Source organism: Oryctolagus cuniculus, chromosome 17 (assembly GCF_964237555.1).
Source record: "Oryctolagus cuniculus chromosome 17, mOryCun1.1, whole genome shotgun sequence".
Lineage (NCBI taxonomy): Eukaryota > Metazoa > Chordata > Mammalia > Lagomorpha > Leporidae > Oryctolagus > Oryctolagus cuniculus.
The window spans coordinates 10,583,911-10,601,356 of record NC_091448.1 but is presented as its reverse complement, the minus strand read 5'-3'; the positions used below and the strand labels follow the sequence as shown (position 1 = coordinate 10,601,356).

The 17,446-nt window shown below is 34.9% G+C and overlaps 1 protein-coding gene across 6 annotated transcripts in view; it reads right to left on the bottom strand.

Annotated features, from left to right (window-relative positions):
- ABCA6 (ATP binding cassette subfamily A member 6) overlaps nucleotides 1-17,446 on the bottom strand; it is a 76,705-nt gene that overhangs the window by 31,672 nt on the left and 27,587 nt on the right. For all 6 annotated transcript variants that reach the window (XM_051825892.2, XM_051825891.2, XM_070060394.1 and 3 more), the window contains 12 exons: nucleotides 16,582-16,757; nucleotides 16,252-16,371; nucleotides 15,858-15,996; nucleotides 15,210-15,300; nucleotides 12,978-13,117; nucleotides 9,928-10,044; nucleotides 8,371-8,554; nucleotides 7,827-7,993; nucleotides 6,308-6,441; nucleotides 3,847-3,984; nucleotides 1,068-1,175; nucleotides 78-251 (listed from right to left, as the gene is read on the bottom strand). In XM_051825892.2, the coding sequence (XP_051681852.2) occupies nucleotides 78-251; nucleotides 1,068-1,175; nucleotides 3,847-3,984; nucleotides 6,308-6,441; nucleotides 7,827-7,993; nucleotides 8,371-8,554; nucleotides 9,928-10,044; nucleotides 12,978-13,117; nucleotides 15,210-15,300; nucleotides 15,858-15,996; nucleotides 16,252-16,371; nucleotides 16,582-16,757 (1,688 nt within the window). The remainder of the gene's footprint in view (nucleotides 1-77; nucleotides 252-1,067; nucleotides 1,176-3,846; nucleotides 3,985-6,307; nucleotides 6,442-7,826; nucleotides 7,994-8,370; nucleotides 8,555-9,927; nucleotides 10,045-12,977; nucleotides 13,118-15,209; nucleotides 15,301-15,857; nucleotides 15,997-16,251; nucleotides 16,372-16,581; nucleotides 16,758-17,446) is intronic.

Below are 17,446 nucleotides of genomic sequence, written 5' to 3'. Positions count from 1 at the left end.
CATCTTAATTATATAAAATATCAATGTTAAAACTTATTAATTACTTAAAATTTGGTTTATGTTAATATGTTGCTTACCAGAGCAAACACAATTTGAGTTGAAATAAAAATGTGTGCCTTGTTTACTATGTAAACAATTAAAAACACTGAAAGGAGAATGAAAATGAGGAGATTAACATCCAGCAGAGCTTGCCCACACCAGTAAGCAGAAGGGTAGAGGCCAGAAATCCATAGCTGGGACTTGGCTTTCTTCTGATAAAAAAAACACAGGACATATATGGATTAATTAAAATATAAAGTCAAGACAAAAACTTTGGAATAATTCTACATAAAAACCTAATATTCTAATATTTAAAGAAATAATTATGTGTACACTGTTTAGGAACCTGAGATCTATAGAACCAGTTCCAAAGATGACCCATTTAAAATGCACATTGTTTTATTTTATAGATTTGATTTGTAATAGCCTTTTAATTCATTAAAAATCAATACAAAGGCAAACCTCATAATGATTAATTCATTGAGGTCTTCAAGAGAAATGTTATTTTGTGACCTGAAGGATATAATACATTTTCCTTTTAAAAACATCTCCTCGAAACAGTTACTGGCTCAGGATAGTGAAAACTGACGTATCTAAATCTGATTTAGCTGTTTTGTCTGGATAATGAATATAACTAGATACAAATAGAACATAAAAGTACAATTTCCAGAATGGAAAGGGGTTTCAAGTCTTAAATTTGGCTTTCAGTTTCAACATCAGTGATTTCTGCCTTGTAGTTAGGATACAATGTAATCAGAAGACTCCTAATATCTACCTTTTACAGTTTAGACCAATTTGAATCTTGGAAAAATCATTGTACTTTTCCTGTAACTTTGAAGTAAGTACTTTGCACTTCTAGAAGATTTCTGACTTGTTAAAAATAATGCTTAACTGAGTGATTTAAATATATTTTAAGTGTTTTTCCTCAAAGGAAAACACTTTGAACATGCTGTATTAAAAATACAATTACTGAAATTCCTTAGGTTTCTTTTCTCTCAAACCCCTTTCCCCTAACCCCTGTCTCTTACTTTATCATCGCTGACACTGCTCATGGCGATATAAGGAGAAATGCTACATGCAATAAAAATTAAGAACACGGAGCCTTCTGCCAGCCCAGTCCAAGCAAATAAAATTTCCTGCAAATATAAAAGGAATTCAGTGAGTTTTTTAGAAAAACAAAAATATTTTTTAAATTATCATAAAATTATGGTTTTGAGATATTGAAATATCAAATATAACCTAGTTCATTAACATCTATGGGTGAAAAAATGTTTTCTGATCATTTAATATGAGGTTTCAATTCAATGAGCAAAAGAAGCCAAATATAATTCAAGACCTACTTTTGAAAATATACCCAAAATAATTGAAAGCATGGTCTTGAGGATACATTTGCACACTTATGATCATAGCAGCACTACCCACAATATCCAAGAGATGGAGCAAACTAAATGTCTATTGATGGGTGTATCGATTCAAAAATGTAGTATATATACATACAATGGAGTATTATTCATCTGTCAAATGCTATAAACATGTATGAACCCAGAGGACATTATGACAAGTGAAATAAACTAGTTGCCAAAAGAGAAATTTTGTACAATTGCACTCATATGAGGTACCTGAAATGGATTCATAAACATATACAATAGTTACCATGAGTTAAGGGATAGAGAAGTTGATAGTGGGTATAGAGTTTTAGTTACACAAGAGGAGAAAGTTTTAGAGATTTGTTTCACAACAATGTGAATATGCTTAACAGTACTAAATTGTACACATAAAATACTTATGATGGCAATTTTATGCTATGTGTTTTATCATGATAAAAATAATAATTCAGGAATTATGACATGGACAGACAATTTAGACCTGAGTAGCATGTCTTAAGAAAGACCAACCTTCCGGCACTGTGGTTCACTAGGCTAATCCTCCGCCTTGCGGCGCCGGCACACTGGGTTCTAGTCCCGGTCGGGGCGCCGGATTCTGTCCCAGTTGCCCCTCTTCCAGGCCAGCTCTCTGCTGTGGCCAGGGAGTGTAGTGGAGGATGGCCCAAGTACTTGGGCCCTGCACCCCATGGATGGGAGACCAGGATAAGTACCTGGCTCCTGCCATCGGATCAGCGCGGTGCACCGGTCGCAGCGCGCCGGCCGTGGCGGCCATTGGAGGATGAACCAACAGCAAAGGAAGACCTTTCCCTCTGTCTCTCTCTCTCTCACTGTCCACTCTGCCTGCCAAAAAAAAAGAAAAAAAAAAAAAAGACCAACCTAGAGATGGATATCTGAAGACTTTCAAAGCTGAGTGCATGTGTTTTGAAGCACAGGGCTAAATCAGATACTTGATGACACTGAACCCACCATCAAGATGAACTTTAAATCACTACTCCAAGATCAGGGTTTGCCTGAAGCTGAGCCCATGTCCAGGCACCATATAATTACAGGAAAGCAGCATGAACCTGTCTCAAAGTAATCCTGCATTTATAATCTTTATTTAAGACTTTGGAGGCTACATCTATAAATTGCAATTTTTCACCAGGCTGTAAGATGCACTACTGTCATCACAGGAATGGCTGAGAGAGGAAAGAGGTGTGCTACTTGGGGTAGAGGTTCTTAGGAGAGTAGCTATGGAGTCTTGGGCCATTTTACTCCGGAGCATGCAGGCAATAACATGAAGAAATTAAAAACACAAAACAGGATAGCAACTGCCTCTGGCTGTTACAAGCTGGTTCCATTTTCTAAAGCATTCCCTTCAGATACCACTACCTTGAACGGTCCTGTGTTCTCTCTGTTCACATGACCGGTCAGTCATATTTTCACCCACTGACCTCTTCTTATTTTCCTTCCTTATATTCCCCATTTCCTGCAGAAAATCTGTTCTTGCAAGTACTCCTAGCACCACTGATGCAATGAAGCCAAAACTAAATTCAACACCTTTGACATAAAATAGGCTTCTTTTTGACTGCTCCATTATAATCCTGCTGATCAATTTTACCAAATTTCTGATATCAAACTGTTGGAGTCAGTTTTGAGGGATTCTTCTTGGTATCAATCAGAAAACCATAACCACCTTAAATACTTGAAATAAGGAGAGATTAATCAGGAAATGGTTATGTGAGTGATGACCATTCAGCAAGGATGAAGAGGGAAGACATTATCACATCTGGATTGAAAGGACAAAGGAAAGGAGAGATTGGGGAGGAATTTCTCTTGTTTTGCTATTTCCCAACACTACATCCCATTGTCTAAATTCAAAATTCTGAAAATGCAACATATATATGTGTGTGTGCATGTGTATGTATATATATATATGACTCTGTTGCAATAGAAAGCAACTATGTAAATGCAAAAGTAATGAATCAAGTAGCACATAGCTCCAGAACTGGCAAATTATCTGTCATGCTAGTCAATCTACTATACATTTAATCAATAGTGTCCATTAATGAATTATATTAGATTTATAATATTCTAAAGCAGTGTACCACGAATTTCCTGTTTAGTGCCAGTAACCCCCAACAAACCCTCGTATCTCTCCAATATACTTCTAAAGGTAAGCACATATGTACAACTTTTTAGAACATCCCTTTGGAGAATATGAGAAAATGAAACTATGAAAAGTATTCTACCATAAGAACTCTCTGATAATAATTTAGCAAGAAAATCATATTTTGTTTGATATAACCTGTTTAAAATGTTGGGATACAATAATAATTTTTAGGGCTAACAAACAATTACGGATTTTTTAAAGCTAAAGAGAGGAAACATAGGTTACATATCAAATTATTCATTGTTCACAATTAGTAAAACCAATACTCACAAAAGGAAATGTACTTCTCTCAATTCGAATATATTGTTGATGATTAAGCATTCGAAGTAGCCCATTGCTGATAATATTCATAAGGATAGGATAACAGTGTACTCTCTTGGTATTGCACACAACTGAAAATCTATAATCCTTAAAACAAACCAATACAATAAAATGATGTTAATTCTAAATCTTTGAGGAATAAAAACAACATTTAAAATATATGATCCTAACATTGTTACATACTGGCTGTGTATCCATCTTCCAAGATAACATACTTCTCTGAGCTTTAGCTTCCTCATTTGGGAAATATGATACGAAATGGGTTACTGCATGGTTTAAATGAGATTATGTATACTCATATTAGTCTAGTGAAATAAATAGTAAAATTTTAGCATCCACTCAATACATGTTTTTATTACTATGACTGATTTTATATCACTTTGTCTCTATTTAGTTTATGAGGAAATGTTTGTTAGTGGAATTTAAAAAGCTGCTTTGGCAAGGAGATACTGTCAGTCTTATAGTGAGCAAGCAAAGAAATATTTCTGGATAAGAAATAGCATGGAGTTTATAAAATATTCCTCATTGCACAAAGAAGCATTTTCACATTTTTAAAGATATGTTTAAAATATGAAAATGTTCATGTATTCATTAAGAGATTCAATAATGTTTAAATACTTATAATTGTTCATATAGTAAATCTATTAGATAAGTAACAAAGAAGCTACCAGACAAAATAGTTTTCCAAAGTTGGCACAAAGTGATTATACATTATACAGTACACTTAGTTTCAGTAGAACGGAGTTCCATACTATACCTTGAAGGAATTTTGTTTTTATTTCCAGTATAGCATGAAATAAATATGTACCTTTGGTTAATTTGGTTCCTTGCTTTTACTAGAATGCAAATAAGAATTATGTTTATGTTTAAGATGTATGTTCATTGGTCTTATTCTTTGCTGGATCTCTATGGCATGAATTCTTTTATTCAAACTGAGATGTAGTAAGAAGACTAAAAATAGTTGAATCTTGGTTATTTCATGCATATGTTATATTATTTAATATCCTTCTCAATTTATAAAATATCAAGTCCATAGTTAGTTATTGAATAGTATTCTTAAATTCATAATTATATTGATTGAAAATTATAAGATTTAATATTTTATAGATTTTGGATAATTCAATTTAATTTAGCTCCTTCCAAATGTACACATTATCTAATTTTAAAAAAAAGTTAGCCGGCGCCGCAGCTCACTAGGCTAATCCTCCGCCTAGCGGCGCCGGGACACCGGGTTCTAGTCCCGGTTGGGGCGCCGGATTCTGTCCCGGTTGCCCCTCTTCCAGGCCAGCTCTCTGCTGTGGCCAGGGAGTGCAGTGGAGGATGGCCCAGGTGCTTGGGCCCTGCACCCCATGGGAGACCAGGAAAAGCACCTGGCTCCTGGCTCCTGCCATCGGATCAGCGCGGTGCGCCGGCCGCAGCGCGCCGGCCGCGGCGGCCATTGGAGGGTGAACCAACGGCAAAGGAAGACCTTTCTCTCTGTCTCTCTCTCTCACTGTCCACTCTGCCTGTCAAAAAAAAAAAAAAAAAAAAAAAAGTTAATGGGACTGGCATTGTGATATAGCAAGTTAAGCCACCACCTGCAACACTGGCATCCCATATCAGAACATGGACTTGAGTCCTAGGCACTCTGTTTCTGATCCAGTTCCCTGCTAATGCACGCTGGGAGAAAACATGATGGCTGCCACCCAGGTGGGAGACCCAGATGGAGTTCTGAGCTCCAGGATTTGGCCTGGTTCAGATCCAGTTGTTGTGGCCATTTGAGGAGTGAATCAATGGATAGAAAAATTCATTCTTTCTCTGTCTCTCCCTCTTTCTATTTCACTTTGCCTTTCAAACAATCAAGTAAATAAATCTTTAAAAAAAATTTGATAGAAAAATGTTTCAAAAACATTTATTTAAATGTCACAATTCATTCAATATTGACCTAAAGTGTTCATTTTCTTTTTTAAAAAATATTTTATTTATTTATTTATTTGAGAGGTAGAGTTACAGACAGAGGGAGAAACAGAGAGAAAGGTCTTCCTTCCATTGGTTCACTCCCCAAATGGCCGCAATGACTGGAGCTGCGCCAATCCAAAGCCAGGAGCCAGGTGCTTCTTCCTGGTCTCCCAAGTGGGTGCAGGTGGGTGCAGGAGCCCAAGCACTTGGGCCACCTACTATTGCTTTCCCAGGCCATAGCAGAGAGCTGGATTGGAAGAGGTGCAGCCGGGACTAGAATTGGTGCCCATATGGGATGCCGGCACCAAAGGGCAGAGGATTAACCTGCTGCGCCAGGGTGCTGGCCAAAGTGTTCTTTTGTGTCAAGTTGTTTATATCGTCTCGGTTGACTTTCTAAAGTTTTAAAAACAGTTCAACTTTTTTTCATTCTCTTTTTAAGTCATAAAAGCAAAAATCAAGAAGCAAAACATACTTTTTGTTTACCAGAAACTATGATAGCTCCATTGTATGAGAGTGCATCAGTGCCATTTCTGTTTCCAAAGTCATCTACTTCTAAAAGTATATTTTGATGCTTCAGTGACTGTACAAAATCTTCAATATTTGATTCTAGTACGAAGTGAACAATAGAAGTCAAGAAAATACATCAGATTAAAAAATAACCATATACAAATATTTATAGCACACTTGTACAGTATAATTCTTTGGGTATCAAAAAAATTCTTTGGGTATTACAATAGTAATATTGGCCCATGAAAGAGAAATTATTATATTATAGTTAGAAAATTTTATTTGAATTGAAATTTATTTTATTTGAATTGAAATGAGACTTCACACTGAGGATACTCAGAATGGACTCTGGGATCAGACAAAACTCCAAGCAAATTAGAACTTCCCCCAAGGTGGTACAGAAACATATACAAAGAAAGCAAGTTTTCCATGTACTCTGGGGAAGCCATATATCTCACTGCATCTCCACAATCACACGACGTAGGATAATACAATAATGGCAGCCCCAGTTCTCCCAAGCAAACAAGGATTTTCACATTAAAAGATAAATATCAGATTTTGAGAAAAATAGAAAAAGGATGAATATCTGACAACTGAGTACAAGGAAGAAAAAAATAAATAAGTGAATATAGGTGAATTATTCTCATAGTAACTGGAAAGTAAAATACATAATGAGACAACAAGCTAATAGGTAAAAAAACAAACAAACAAACAAAAAAAAAACACCCTTGATCTTGAATATCAAGTGTGTAATTAGCATTACTTTCAGTTTTAGGGTAGCAGGGTGAATAAAATGTACTTTTAAAAACCCAATGGAAAACAGAAATGAAAAGGAATACTTTTATTTAAAGAAGAGATATCTACAACCCTGAATTACAAATACGTGAGATAATTGGAATGAGCAAGGAACTCATGAGATGGCTCCTACTGTGAAATTTTTTTTTTAAGAAAACATGGTAAGTAAGTAGAAATATAATAGATTTTTCTTCAAAGTTACCTAAGCAGTTCAATTACATATCATTTGGAATAATAAAATAAGGAGTTTTTCTGAATCCTTTTGTACTTTCCTGGAAAGGAATATTGTGTATATATGCCATCTTTACATGCCAATCAGTGCATAATATATTTATGGTATAGATTTGGCTGCTGTAAAATGGAGATCTCAAAGGAAAGTGGTCCAGGCAATGGAGAATTTATTTTTCTTTCACATAACCACTTAGGGTAATTAGGTGGACAGGCAGCTCTATTTTACCATACTGTGTAGTGATCCAGGATTCTTCCTCAATTTTCCCATCATCCTTATCCTTTCCATTATCAGAGAAAATACACAGTGTTCCTTGAAAGTTTTTTTGATAAATGAAATTTAAATGCATAGCTTTCTCTTATGGTTTTCTTTCCTTCCTCCCCCATATGTATTATTTAACAATAAAAATAACTTGTTTCTGGATTTATATTTTGTGAGGTTTTTTGTTGTTGTTGTTCACCTGTTTTGTTGATGATCAACAAGCTAGTGCGAGGGTCTTGGGGAAGTTGGCCAGGAGAGAGGAAATACGATTCAGTTTTAAATTCCCAATCACTCTTCTGATTTGTTATATAAAAAAGTATTGTTTCCATAATCAAGGGAAATATTGCAATTCCCAGTATCAATAGTCTAAACAATAAAGAAAAATATTATATGAGTTGTAGCAATTTTGTTTATTCAGACAGGCCATAATTATCTGTTGAGTGTCAAATCTACTTTATGTCAACCATGATTTTATGTGCTAACATTCTCAAAGTCATACTTTAGCATGCTATACAGTACAATAGAAGCAATAGCTTATCAAACTATGAAAACATACCCATAGTTTAATAAAGCCTAATTAAGCACCAACACACAAATATTCTCACTGTCAGGAAAATTAACAGTGCATTTTTCCATTCTCTGGAAGAAATTCAGGTTAGTGTGTTCTAGATTTAAATTCTTTCCTGGTTTGGAGTTCTTTTGAAACCCATTATCTGACAAAAATCACAATACTTGATACTCACAGGGTCAAAAGCAATTTTCTTCCACGTTTAAACTTTAAGAAATGGAGCCACGCTATTGCACAGACCTGCATTCTCCAGAGGCCCATGTCACTCACAGTCTTCTGAATTTCAGGGAGAAAGGAGGGAGTTGTCTCCATTTCATTTAGGCTTTCTGAACCTCTTATTGTCTCTGTTTGTTTAAAATCTACATAAATATACACACACATTACTAATGCCATTAGGGGAATCACACAGTTTTTTTCTTTTAAATACTGTTAAAACTGTTTTATATTTTGTTTTTATTTTTTATTTTTTGCTTTTATAGGAAAGGTTTTATTTTATTTTTGCTTTATTTGTATTTTTTAATTTTTACAATGACATAATTTCAATTTTCTTATAATCACAAGCTTAACTATAACACTAAATAAAAAATTCAACAAGTATTAAGTAGAAAAGCTACTGCTCCTCAAGAGTACAGACAAGGGCTACAACAATAATCAAATCTCAGAAAGTCAATTTCGCTCATCTACATTGCATTTTATACTCTGTATATTAGTTATCACAAATCAGGAAAAACATGGTTTTATTTTTATAACCATATTCAAAAGAATTAAGCAACTCTTTTCAACATTTATTCAGAGTATACACCACCAATTTGTGTTTTCCTTCTATTGTAATTTTTATAAATGCCAATGATTATGGATATTCAAATAAAAATTATAATAAGGAAATATTTTGTAATGTTTGTGTTTATGATGCAAAAATAAAAGAAATAAGCTATAATATACATATTCTTTAAGATCACTGAGAAAAACATAACATATTCATATCACCAAAAGTACTATTTTGCTATGTCCAGACTTGAAAAGGCAAAGAAAGTCCCAAATGTAACAATATTATAAGAGATTTAAAGAAATCTTGTAACAATACCCGATACTGATGCCCAAATGTCTAGTACTAAGGTATGGACAGCTAAGTTGTGTAGGGGAAATGTATGTGAATCCTGCATGTATTTCTTAAGAGTGATATGATTTGGAAAAAAAAATTAACTGCTCTTAGATCTAATTTTTCTCACTTGTAAAATGTTGCCATGATACTAACTGGGAAGGTTATTGTGAATAATGTGTATACACTTTGATCAAAGAGTCTGACATCTGAGATGTCCCATAATAAGATACATAGGAGTTGCTCCTAAGAATTCTCTTCATAATGACCTTAGTAGAATTTTGAATATTGACAAACTTAGAGAAACTTTTTATAAGAAATATCCACTCATGTCTTATGTCTCAAATTAAGCCTTTCAGAGCCTCAAAGAATCTAAGAGGCAGTGAGCATCTGGGGAAGCAGAGACCTGATGAAATAAGAAGATAATTTCTAAGGAATTTGACAGACTCCAAAAGTGGACCTGTGCCCAGTCCTACTAATGATGTTGGGATGTGGTGACAGTCTATCCCAAACAGCAGAGCAAAATTTGGAAGGAATAATATTCTTTAGTGTGAATCATACACAGAAATTATGAATACTAAACTGATACATGATCATTTTGGAATTTTGAATTACACAGCTGGTTTTGCCTACCTTGTTTAATAGCTGATTTTCCTTCCAGTTTCATGAAGACTTCATTCAGAGTTGACATGGAAATGTCATAACTCATTATTCCTTGGCCTGAGCATTTATCAAGATCACTGAAAAGATCTTAGGCAACATATAGGAACAGACATGTTTGAAATATAACATCAATAATTAAACCTAGTAAATTAATATTGCATCTAAATGATGGTTACAGAATACTGTTCAAGAAAACCCATGTTTTTGGAATGTCACAGTAATCAAAGCAAAATTTCACTAAAATGCTCTGACCTTCTGAAATGACTGTCAGACTTTTCTGTCTTTAAACAGTCTATATTCCATCTTCTAGTCTCAATTTACAAGCTTTTTGTAGTTCTTTCTGAGGAAGTATGAGTATCAGAAAGACCATCACCTGCTCCTCATCACACCACCAATCCATGCATATCTCTAGCCATATTCTAGGCCTTCCTTCTAAGTGGATGGAAGACTTGCAGCTATTCCTATCGAAGGCTACCCCTTTTTACTTATGTTCAGAATTTCATCCCTTCTCAGCATCCCAATGACTTCCCAAAGTGATCCTCTCACCTCCTGTATCATCAATTTTTCCCATCTATCCTGGGTCATCCCAAACAACAGGCAAAAATGCTATAACAAAGGCAAGGAACAGTAACAAAAACCTCCTTCCACACCATCCCAACATGCATGCATTGCTCCAAACCGGTGCCTAACTTTAATTTGTCACACTTAACTCCAAGTCCAAATGCTGACCCTATCCTTCCAGGTTACCAATTTAGCAATAATTCCATATTTACAAATTCAATGAACAAGTCTTTGTTTTTCTTTTATTCTTTTAACTTAGTCTTCCTATATTTTTAAACTCAATTGTAATAAAATTAGTTGACTAGTACCACCTTCTAAAATAATTTTCTCCCTTGAATACAAACACAGTTTACTGTGTTGCCTCCAAGTACCTCTGGGAATCTCAGTATGTACCTCACTCCTGATTCTTTCTCTGCTTTGTCTCCAGGTTTCAGTCCTAGGCTTCCTTCTCTTTCTATACACAAAATCCAGTCCCTAACCATACTGAAAAGTTCCAAATTCAAAAGTTCCAAATTCAAATCTCACTTTGTCTTTTGATTTTCAGTGTCCTATAGTCAATCATATACTTCAACACTTGAAAGTAAAAAAAAAAAAAAAAAAAAAAGTCTTTATTAGAAAGTTTAAAAAAAAAGTTTCAGGGTTAATACTACAAAAATTAAGCACTATTCTTCCCTTTTTTGTTCCAACTGTTTCTCTGAATATTTTACAATACATTCCACCACTTTTTATTCAGTGATTCAAGCAAAAACTCTAGAAGTCCCTCTTGATTGTTTTCACTTTTCCTCATACTGAAGAGGCTAGACTTCTCAGTTTTATTTCCAAATTTGTTTCAAATATACCCAATTGCACCCATCTTCACTGATACCATAGTAGCCTAGTCATCATGACCTTTCATCTGCACCTCTACAATTGTCCCTTAGCCTGTCTTCCAGTGTCCAGTCTATTCTGCTGTATCGAGTGATCTATATCAACAGTATGTGAGTATACATCACATCCAATCAAATCCCTGTTCAATGTCTTTCCTTGGTTTCTAAATACATTTAAAACAGAAATCAAAGGCAATACTACAGCTTCCAATGCTCCATAAAAACCAGGCTCCATCTATGCATGAAACTTTACCTATATTCTCTCACCATTTTGCTTCTTCCTTCATTGCCACACAGATATTCCATTTCCTCTCTACTTGGAATGTTTTGACCCTTTTCTTCTTGTAAACTTCCATGATGCTCCATACCAGTCATCATTATAATTTGTGTAGCCTTAATTATTTTATTGTATAACCACAGTACATTTGTTTATGTGTTTACTTTTCCCCACTCAGTGGTTGATAAGCCCCATGAGGTTAGGGATTCATATGTCTTTATTTTATACCGTATTTCTAGTGTTTGGAGGACTGCTTTTTATATAATAGATTCCAAATAAATATTTACTGGGAATATTTTTTATAGAAATATTTGGATGAAGATGTGAATTTCCAGGAGAAGACTCTCCCATGACAATCTCTTTATTGCCAGGGGCTGGGGCACCAACATCAGGGACTCTGGTTAAGTAAGAATCCAGTGGAGGTAACCAGCATATAGCTCCCTAGCTTCCTCTTCTGAACAAGGAAGAGTTGGCTCCCTGTAAAATTCATGGGGCCTTAGTCCAAGAACAAAATAACAGTATAGTTTACTAATCTGAAGACACTATTTTCTATGCTACTAGTAGGATACAGTGAATCATATTTGGGGGTAGAGCTAAAAAAAAGACTGAATCATCCAAAAGAGCTTCTGACAAATATAAAGTATTGTATAAAAATTAGTGATTCTAAGGATTACTTACTAAGCAAAGCCTAGATTTGTACTGCTACCCAGTACCGTGTTGTACAGTTTTGTAGAACAAACCATGTTTTTCTTTGCAAAATACATGCATAATTAAATTAAGTACATAAAGAAACCTGTATTAGAAATCTTGGTATTCCATACATATCTCTGCTGCACTCACCTATACAGAGTAAATATGCTTATTAAAAACACCTGCCCAAGGTTCTTTTTCTGGCCTCAGGAGTAGTAAAGTTCTTGTTCAAAATAAGCCAGAAGAATAGAAAGCTAATATTCCTAGAAGCATCCCCAATGATTGATAGAGAGCAGTAAATAGCCCAACTTCCTCACCCCTCCAGTGATATAACTCTGATCCCATCTATCTGTGTTCATTCCTCCTAATTGAATACACCGCAATGGCCCATGGAAGTAATCAGCCTGATAATGCAAACTTCTCTGATTCCCTTCCCTTCCCTCTCTCATGCCCTGGCAGTGTCTCCAGGAGTCAACTGCCAAATAAATTAATTGCACTCAAATCCTCACCTCAAGTTCTGCTTAAGTCAACTTAAGACAAAATACAAACCTGTTATACAAAGAAAATTATAATGATATGAATATCTGTCCCCAAATTTCATTCCATTGTAATCATATTTAAGTTACCTGGAAATTTATTTGTCCTTTCCAAAGGCAAAGTATACACAAGCTTTTCATTATTTTCTGTTTTTAATTTTGCATCAGGGATGTGATGATTAATGATGGACGTTATTTGTTCAGGATCACATATTTCATTCTTATACAAACTAATATTTAAAAGAAAACAAATTATTTATATTTTTTCCATTGCTACCACAAAAGAAGAGCTTTCATTGAACATCTGATCTTTCAGCACTACTTTACTGGGCTTTATGAAGCAAACAAAATTAGTAATAAGAACAACACATAGACTTGAAAATTTTATGATATATATATACATAGAAGATGTGTAAATTCAGAATAACTATGAGTATATAAACCAATGTATAATATGATCCAAATTATATGCCAAGTATGAAGATAAACAACGAGAAATAAGAACATTTACAGAAGAATAAAATGATTATTGCATCCTTTATATTATTAAGAAATATATAGTGGAGGGCGTCATGATGGGCGGGGTGGGCCATCTGTGGTCCACTGGGAGCCTTGGATCTCACACAGTTTTGCAGAACACTGAAAACTATGGATTCTAACATGGACTTCATTTAAAGAAATCCATGGACCATTAATGGGCAAAAACATGAATCAATTTGTATGGTGGCATTCAAATCTTAGCAATTTGAGAGAGCATGGAGTACCAAGTTTTTGAAGACCATGGCCTATCATCATTGTGCATTCAAGATTTGAGTTTGAATAACCTCGTCAAGACTTAGATCCTCTTCAAAAGCTTCAAGTCTCATCTGCATTAAACCTCTCCATTGAACCCTATCACAAAAGTCAAAGCTTCAAGGGACTGAAACCCATTAATAACTTCCATTTTATATCCCTTCCTCTGACTTCTCTTCAATATTTTTGACCTTGAAGTTCTTTCCTATTAGACTAGAGTCAAAAGAACGTTGATTGCTAAAACCATTTTCTGTGGCCATAAATGCCCATGGTTGGAGACGCATAAGCTTGGCATAAGTTTCAAATTAAATCTTTTGTTGTATCCTCTATAATGTTGAATCAGTAATTTAAAAAAAGAATGAAGTGATAAAAATACTTAAGGTTAGAAACTGTATTGTACTGGGACGAGGGCTCCCAACCTAAAGGTCGGTGAGTCTTGCTTTACTTTACTTCCTGCAACATATACAATAACTGGGAAAGTTAGTTAACCTCTCTGAACCTCAACTTCATTTTCTGTAGAGTGAATCTGACAATATTCTCCCTGCCTACCTCACAGGGTTGTTGTGGGGATCAAATGGGGATCAAATTTTATATAAATGTGTAACAGACATAGGGCCCTATTACACACTTGCAAGTCATTCCCTCAGCTCTTGGGCCTGGAAGGGTAGGTGATAAACCAGTCCAGGCTGATACACGGTAGCAAGGCTATGTGAGATTTTCCTCTCTCTGAGTCAGGAATGCTATGGTGGTCTAATTCTAAAGAGGGAGATTGTAAATTAGTGCTGACAATTTTCTGCAGCAGTTATGGCTTATGCAAAATTTGTTTACTTAATTTTAAAATGCAAGAACAAGAGCGGAACATTTTTCAATGTGTCCCACTTGGTAAAAGTAAATAGTGTTTTAGTTATACATGTGAATATGCGTGTGTACTTGATCATTAAATAAAATGCATTTTTCCTATAAAAAAGAAATATATAATATATTATTATATATTACATAAATAATATGATAGATTACATTAAGGAAAATGATTATTACACTAGATCATGTAGCTGTCACTAATTAGTTGCTAATAAGGAAATTTGACTCTCACTCATGTTTTGTGCACCCATAGTTTTTTTTTCATCTCTTTCATCTTGGATATACACACTTTCTTGTTAGAAACAGTTCTCACTACTCTATATCAGATTCACTCCCTATATATACTGGCTTCTGAAATCATTTTCCTTTGTTTTCTATGAAAAAAAAAACAAAAGCCATATTATTATAGGATTATATAATTGGCTGAGCAAATAGAGCACAGGAAGAAGGTAGAGGTTTAAACTGCACAGGAAAGCTGCCTAGAAAAGTAGAACATGAAGTGGTCCTTCCATTAACACTCAGACTTGGGTTAGAATGTTGAAATTTTAGGAAAAGTATTTGGGAAACACCTATGAGTCTCGGGTGGCAAAGATGATGCATAAGACCAGTTCCATTTTTGATACATCAGTATTTAAAACATATATATACAATCTTTACCCAAGTCTTTACCTTAAGTGATATCCAAGACCCCATTTTCTCTTCAAGAAGACAGAAGAGCCTGCACACTTCAATCCCCCATTGGACATGATCACTTTTCTATCTAAGTAAAAAGCAGCAAGTGAGAAAGGTTATTAGGAGTCATTTCCTCTCTCTAGAAAACAGGGAGAAGGAACTAACAATTAGAATTCCAGAGGAGAAGTGGTCTATGGGGTATAAGTATATCTACTGAATATTTTGAATTTTGAAACATACATTAAAAGTGATGCACTTAAAATGAACTCAGGATAATCAGTCTATTTCTATTTACGTACTCTCCAAAACTTCCCAAAAAGTTATGAGTATATTCTCTACTCTTGATGCTAACTTGAGTGGTTATTTTTCAATGAAATGTCTATTAAAGATGATCCAGATGTTTAAATTAAATGAGTGTTAATGTGAAAAAAAAGCCATTATTTTTAATTAGTGGTCAAAAACTATCAAACATACAACCAGTAAGGAATTCCACAGTGAGGCTGGACTCCTGCCATACCCTAAACTTCTACGGAATAGACACGTTGCTGAGATAATTTAAGAGCAGGACTCTTGTCCTAGTTATAAACATTGCTTCTAATGTTTCCAAATTCTTCCTTCTAACACTGAGATAAAACCAGCAGTTACCAGCCAGGATGTCAGCCTCGTCCATGAGCTGGGTACTGAAAATGATCACATGATCTGCTCTGCGCTCCTTCAGAATGCTCCACACTCGATGCCTTGAAAAAGGATCCAGTCCAGCAGTTGGTTCATCTAAGAGCAACACCTACAGAGGATGAAGATATGTAAACTAGCTCTCTCTGTTAACTATTTTCACATGATAACATGGAAAACAATAAAACTCAGGCAAATTGTAGTAATTATATAAACATCCATCTCCAATAGACTCATGTTCATAGTTTAAATATGGTAAATTCTCTCTTGATACATACAATGAAAGATCCACCACTGATAGTGGTAGAAAGTTTGATGTTTTATGAACACTCAATCTGCTTTCCTCCCCTTACATAATTCCACTTACTTGAGGATCTCCTAGAATGGCAATGCCAAAGGTCAGCTTTCTTTTCTGTCCTCCACTTAAATCTTTAGCAAGGTTATCCTTAATGTCTTTCATGTCCAATTCCAACAGAATTCGTTGTACCTACATTAGAAAGTACAAAATCTTAAAAGCCAAAATGATACATATTATATAATTTTAAACTTCCCATTAAAGCAATATATTTCTTTATAGGGCCCCTTTTCCTAAATTTTATTCTCAACAAGAAAGATAAAATACTGAAGGGGATTCTGTGGCAATGACTTAACTTGGTAAATGGTTGATAATGCAATTAATCCAAGCATGCCCATCTACCTCTTGTTCCACTTTCTGTGGATGAATCCCTTTTATTTTAGCAAACAGGCTGAGGTTTTCCTTCACAGTGAGTATGTCAAATTGAACATTGAATTGAGGGCAAACACCAGTTTTCTTTCTGATTTCCTCTAGGTCTTGCATTTCAGAGACATTTTTATTATAGATGGTAACTGATCCTACGGATAGAAAAAATTAATTTAATACTGGCAAGATAATATATTTTATTAATATTTGGATATCTTATTCAAGAAACTGCCATATATTCACAGATATCTAAAATTATGACTTAATTTCTTATTATTACTATTTTTTAAAAGATTTATATATGCATGTATATATGTAATTAGCAGAGCAACAGAGAGAGAGAAATAGAGAGATCCCTATCCACTGACTCATCCCCCAAATGGCTGTAAGAGCCAAGTCTGGGCCAGGCTAAAGCCAGGAGCCAGAAATTCCATCCTAGTCTCTCACACATGTGGCAGGGGCCCAAATACTTGGGCCATCTTCTGCTGCTTTCCCAGACACATTAGCATGGAGCTGGTTCAGAAGCAGAGCAGCTGGGACTGGAATTGGCACTCTGATATGGGTTGCCAGCATCACAAGTGATGGCTTAATCCACTGGACCACAACGCCAGCCCCCATCATTACTGTTCTTAACACAAAGAATGCTTTAGTAGTGCATATGTTCCTAAAATATTACACAATGGAATAAAGCTAGTGATTTCATAAAGTTGGGGAAATAGTAAATACACTCATAATCATCTCACTCTGAGAAACAACTTTTAAAAAATTTTGTTTATCCTTAGACATCAAATTAAAATGAGAAAGGCATACATACAGCCTCATTCTATTTTCAGATATCTTT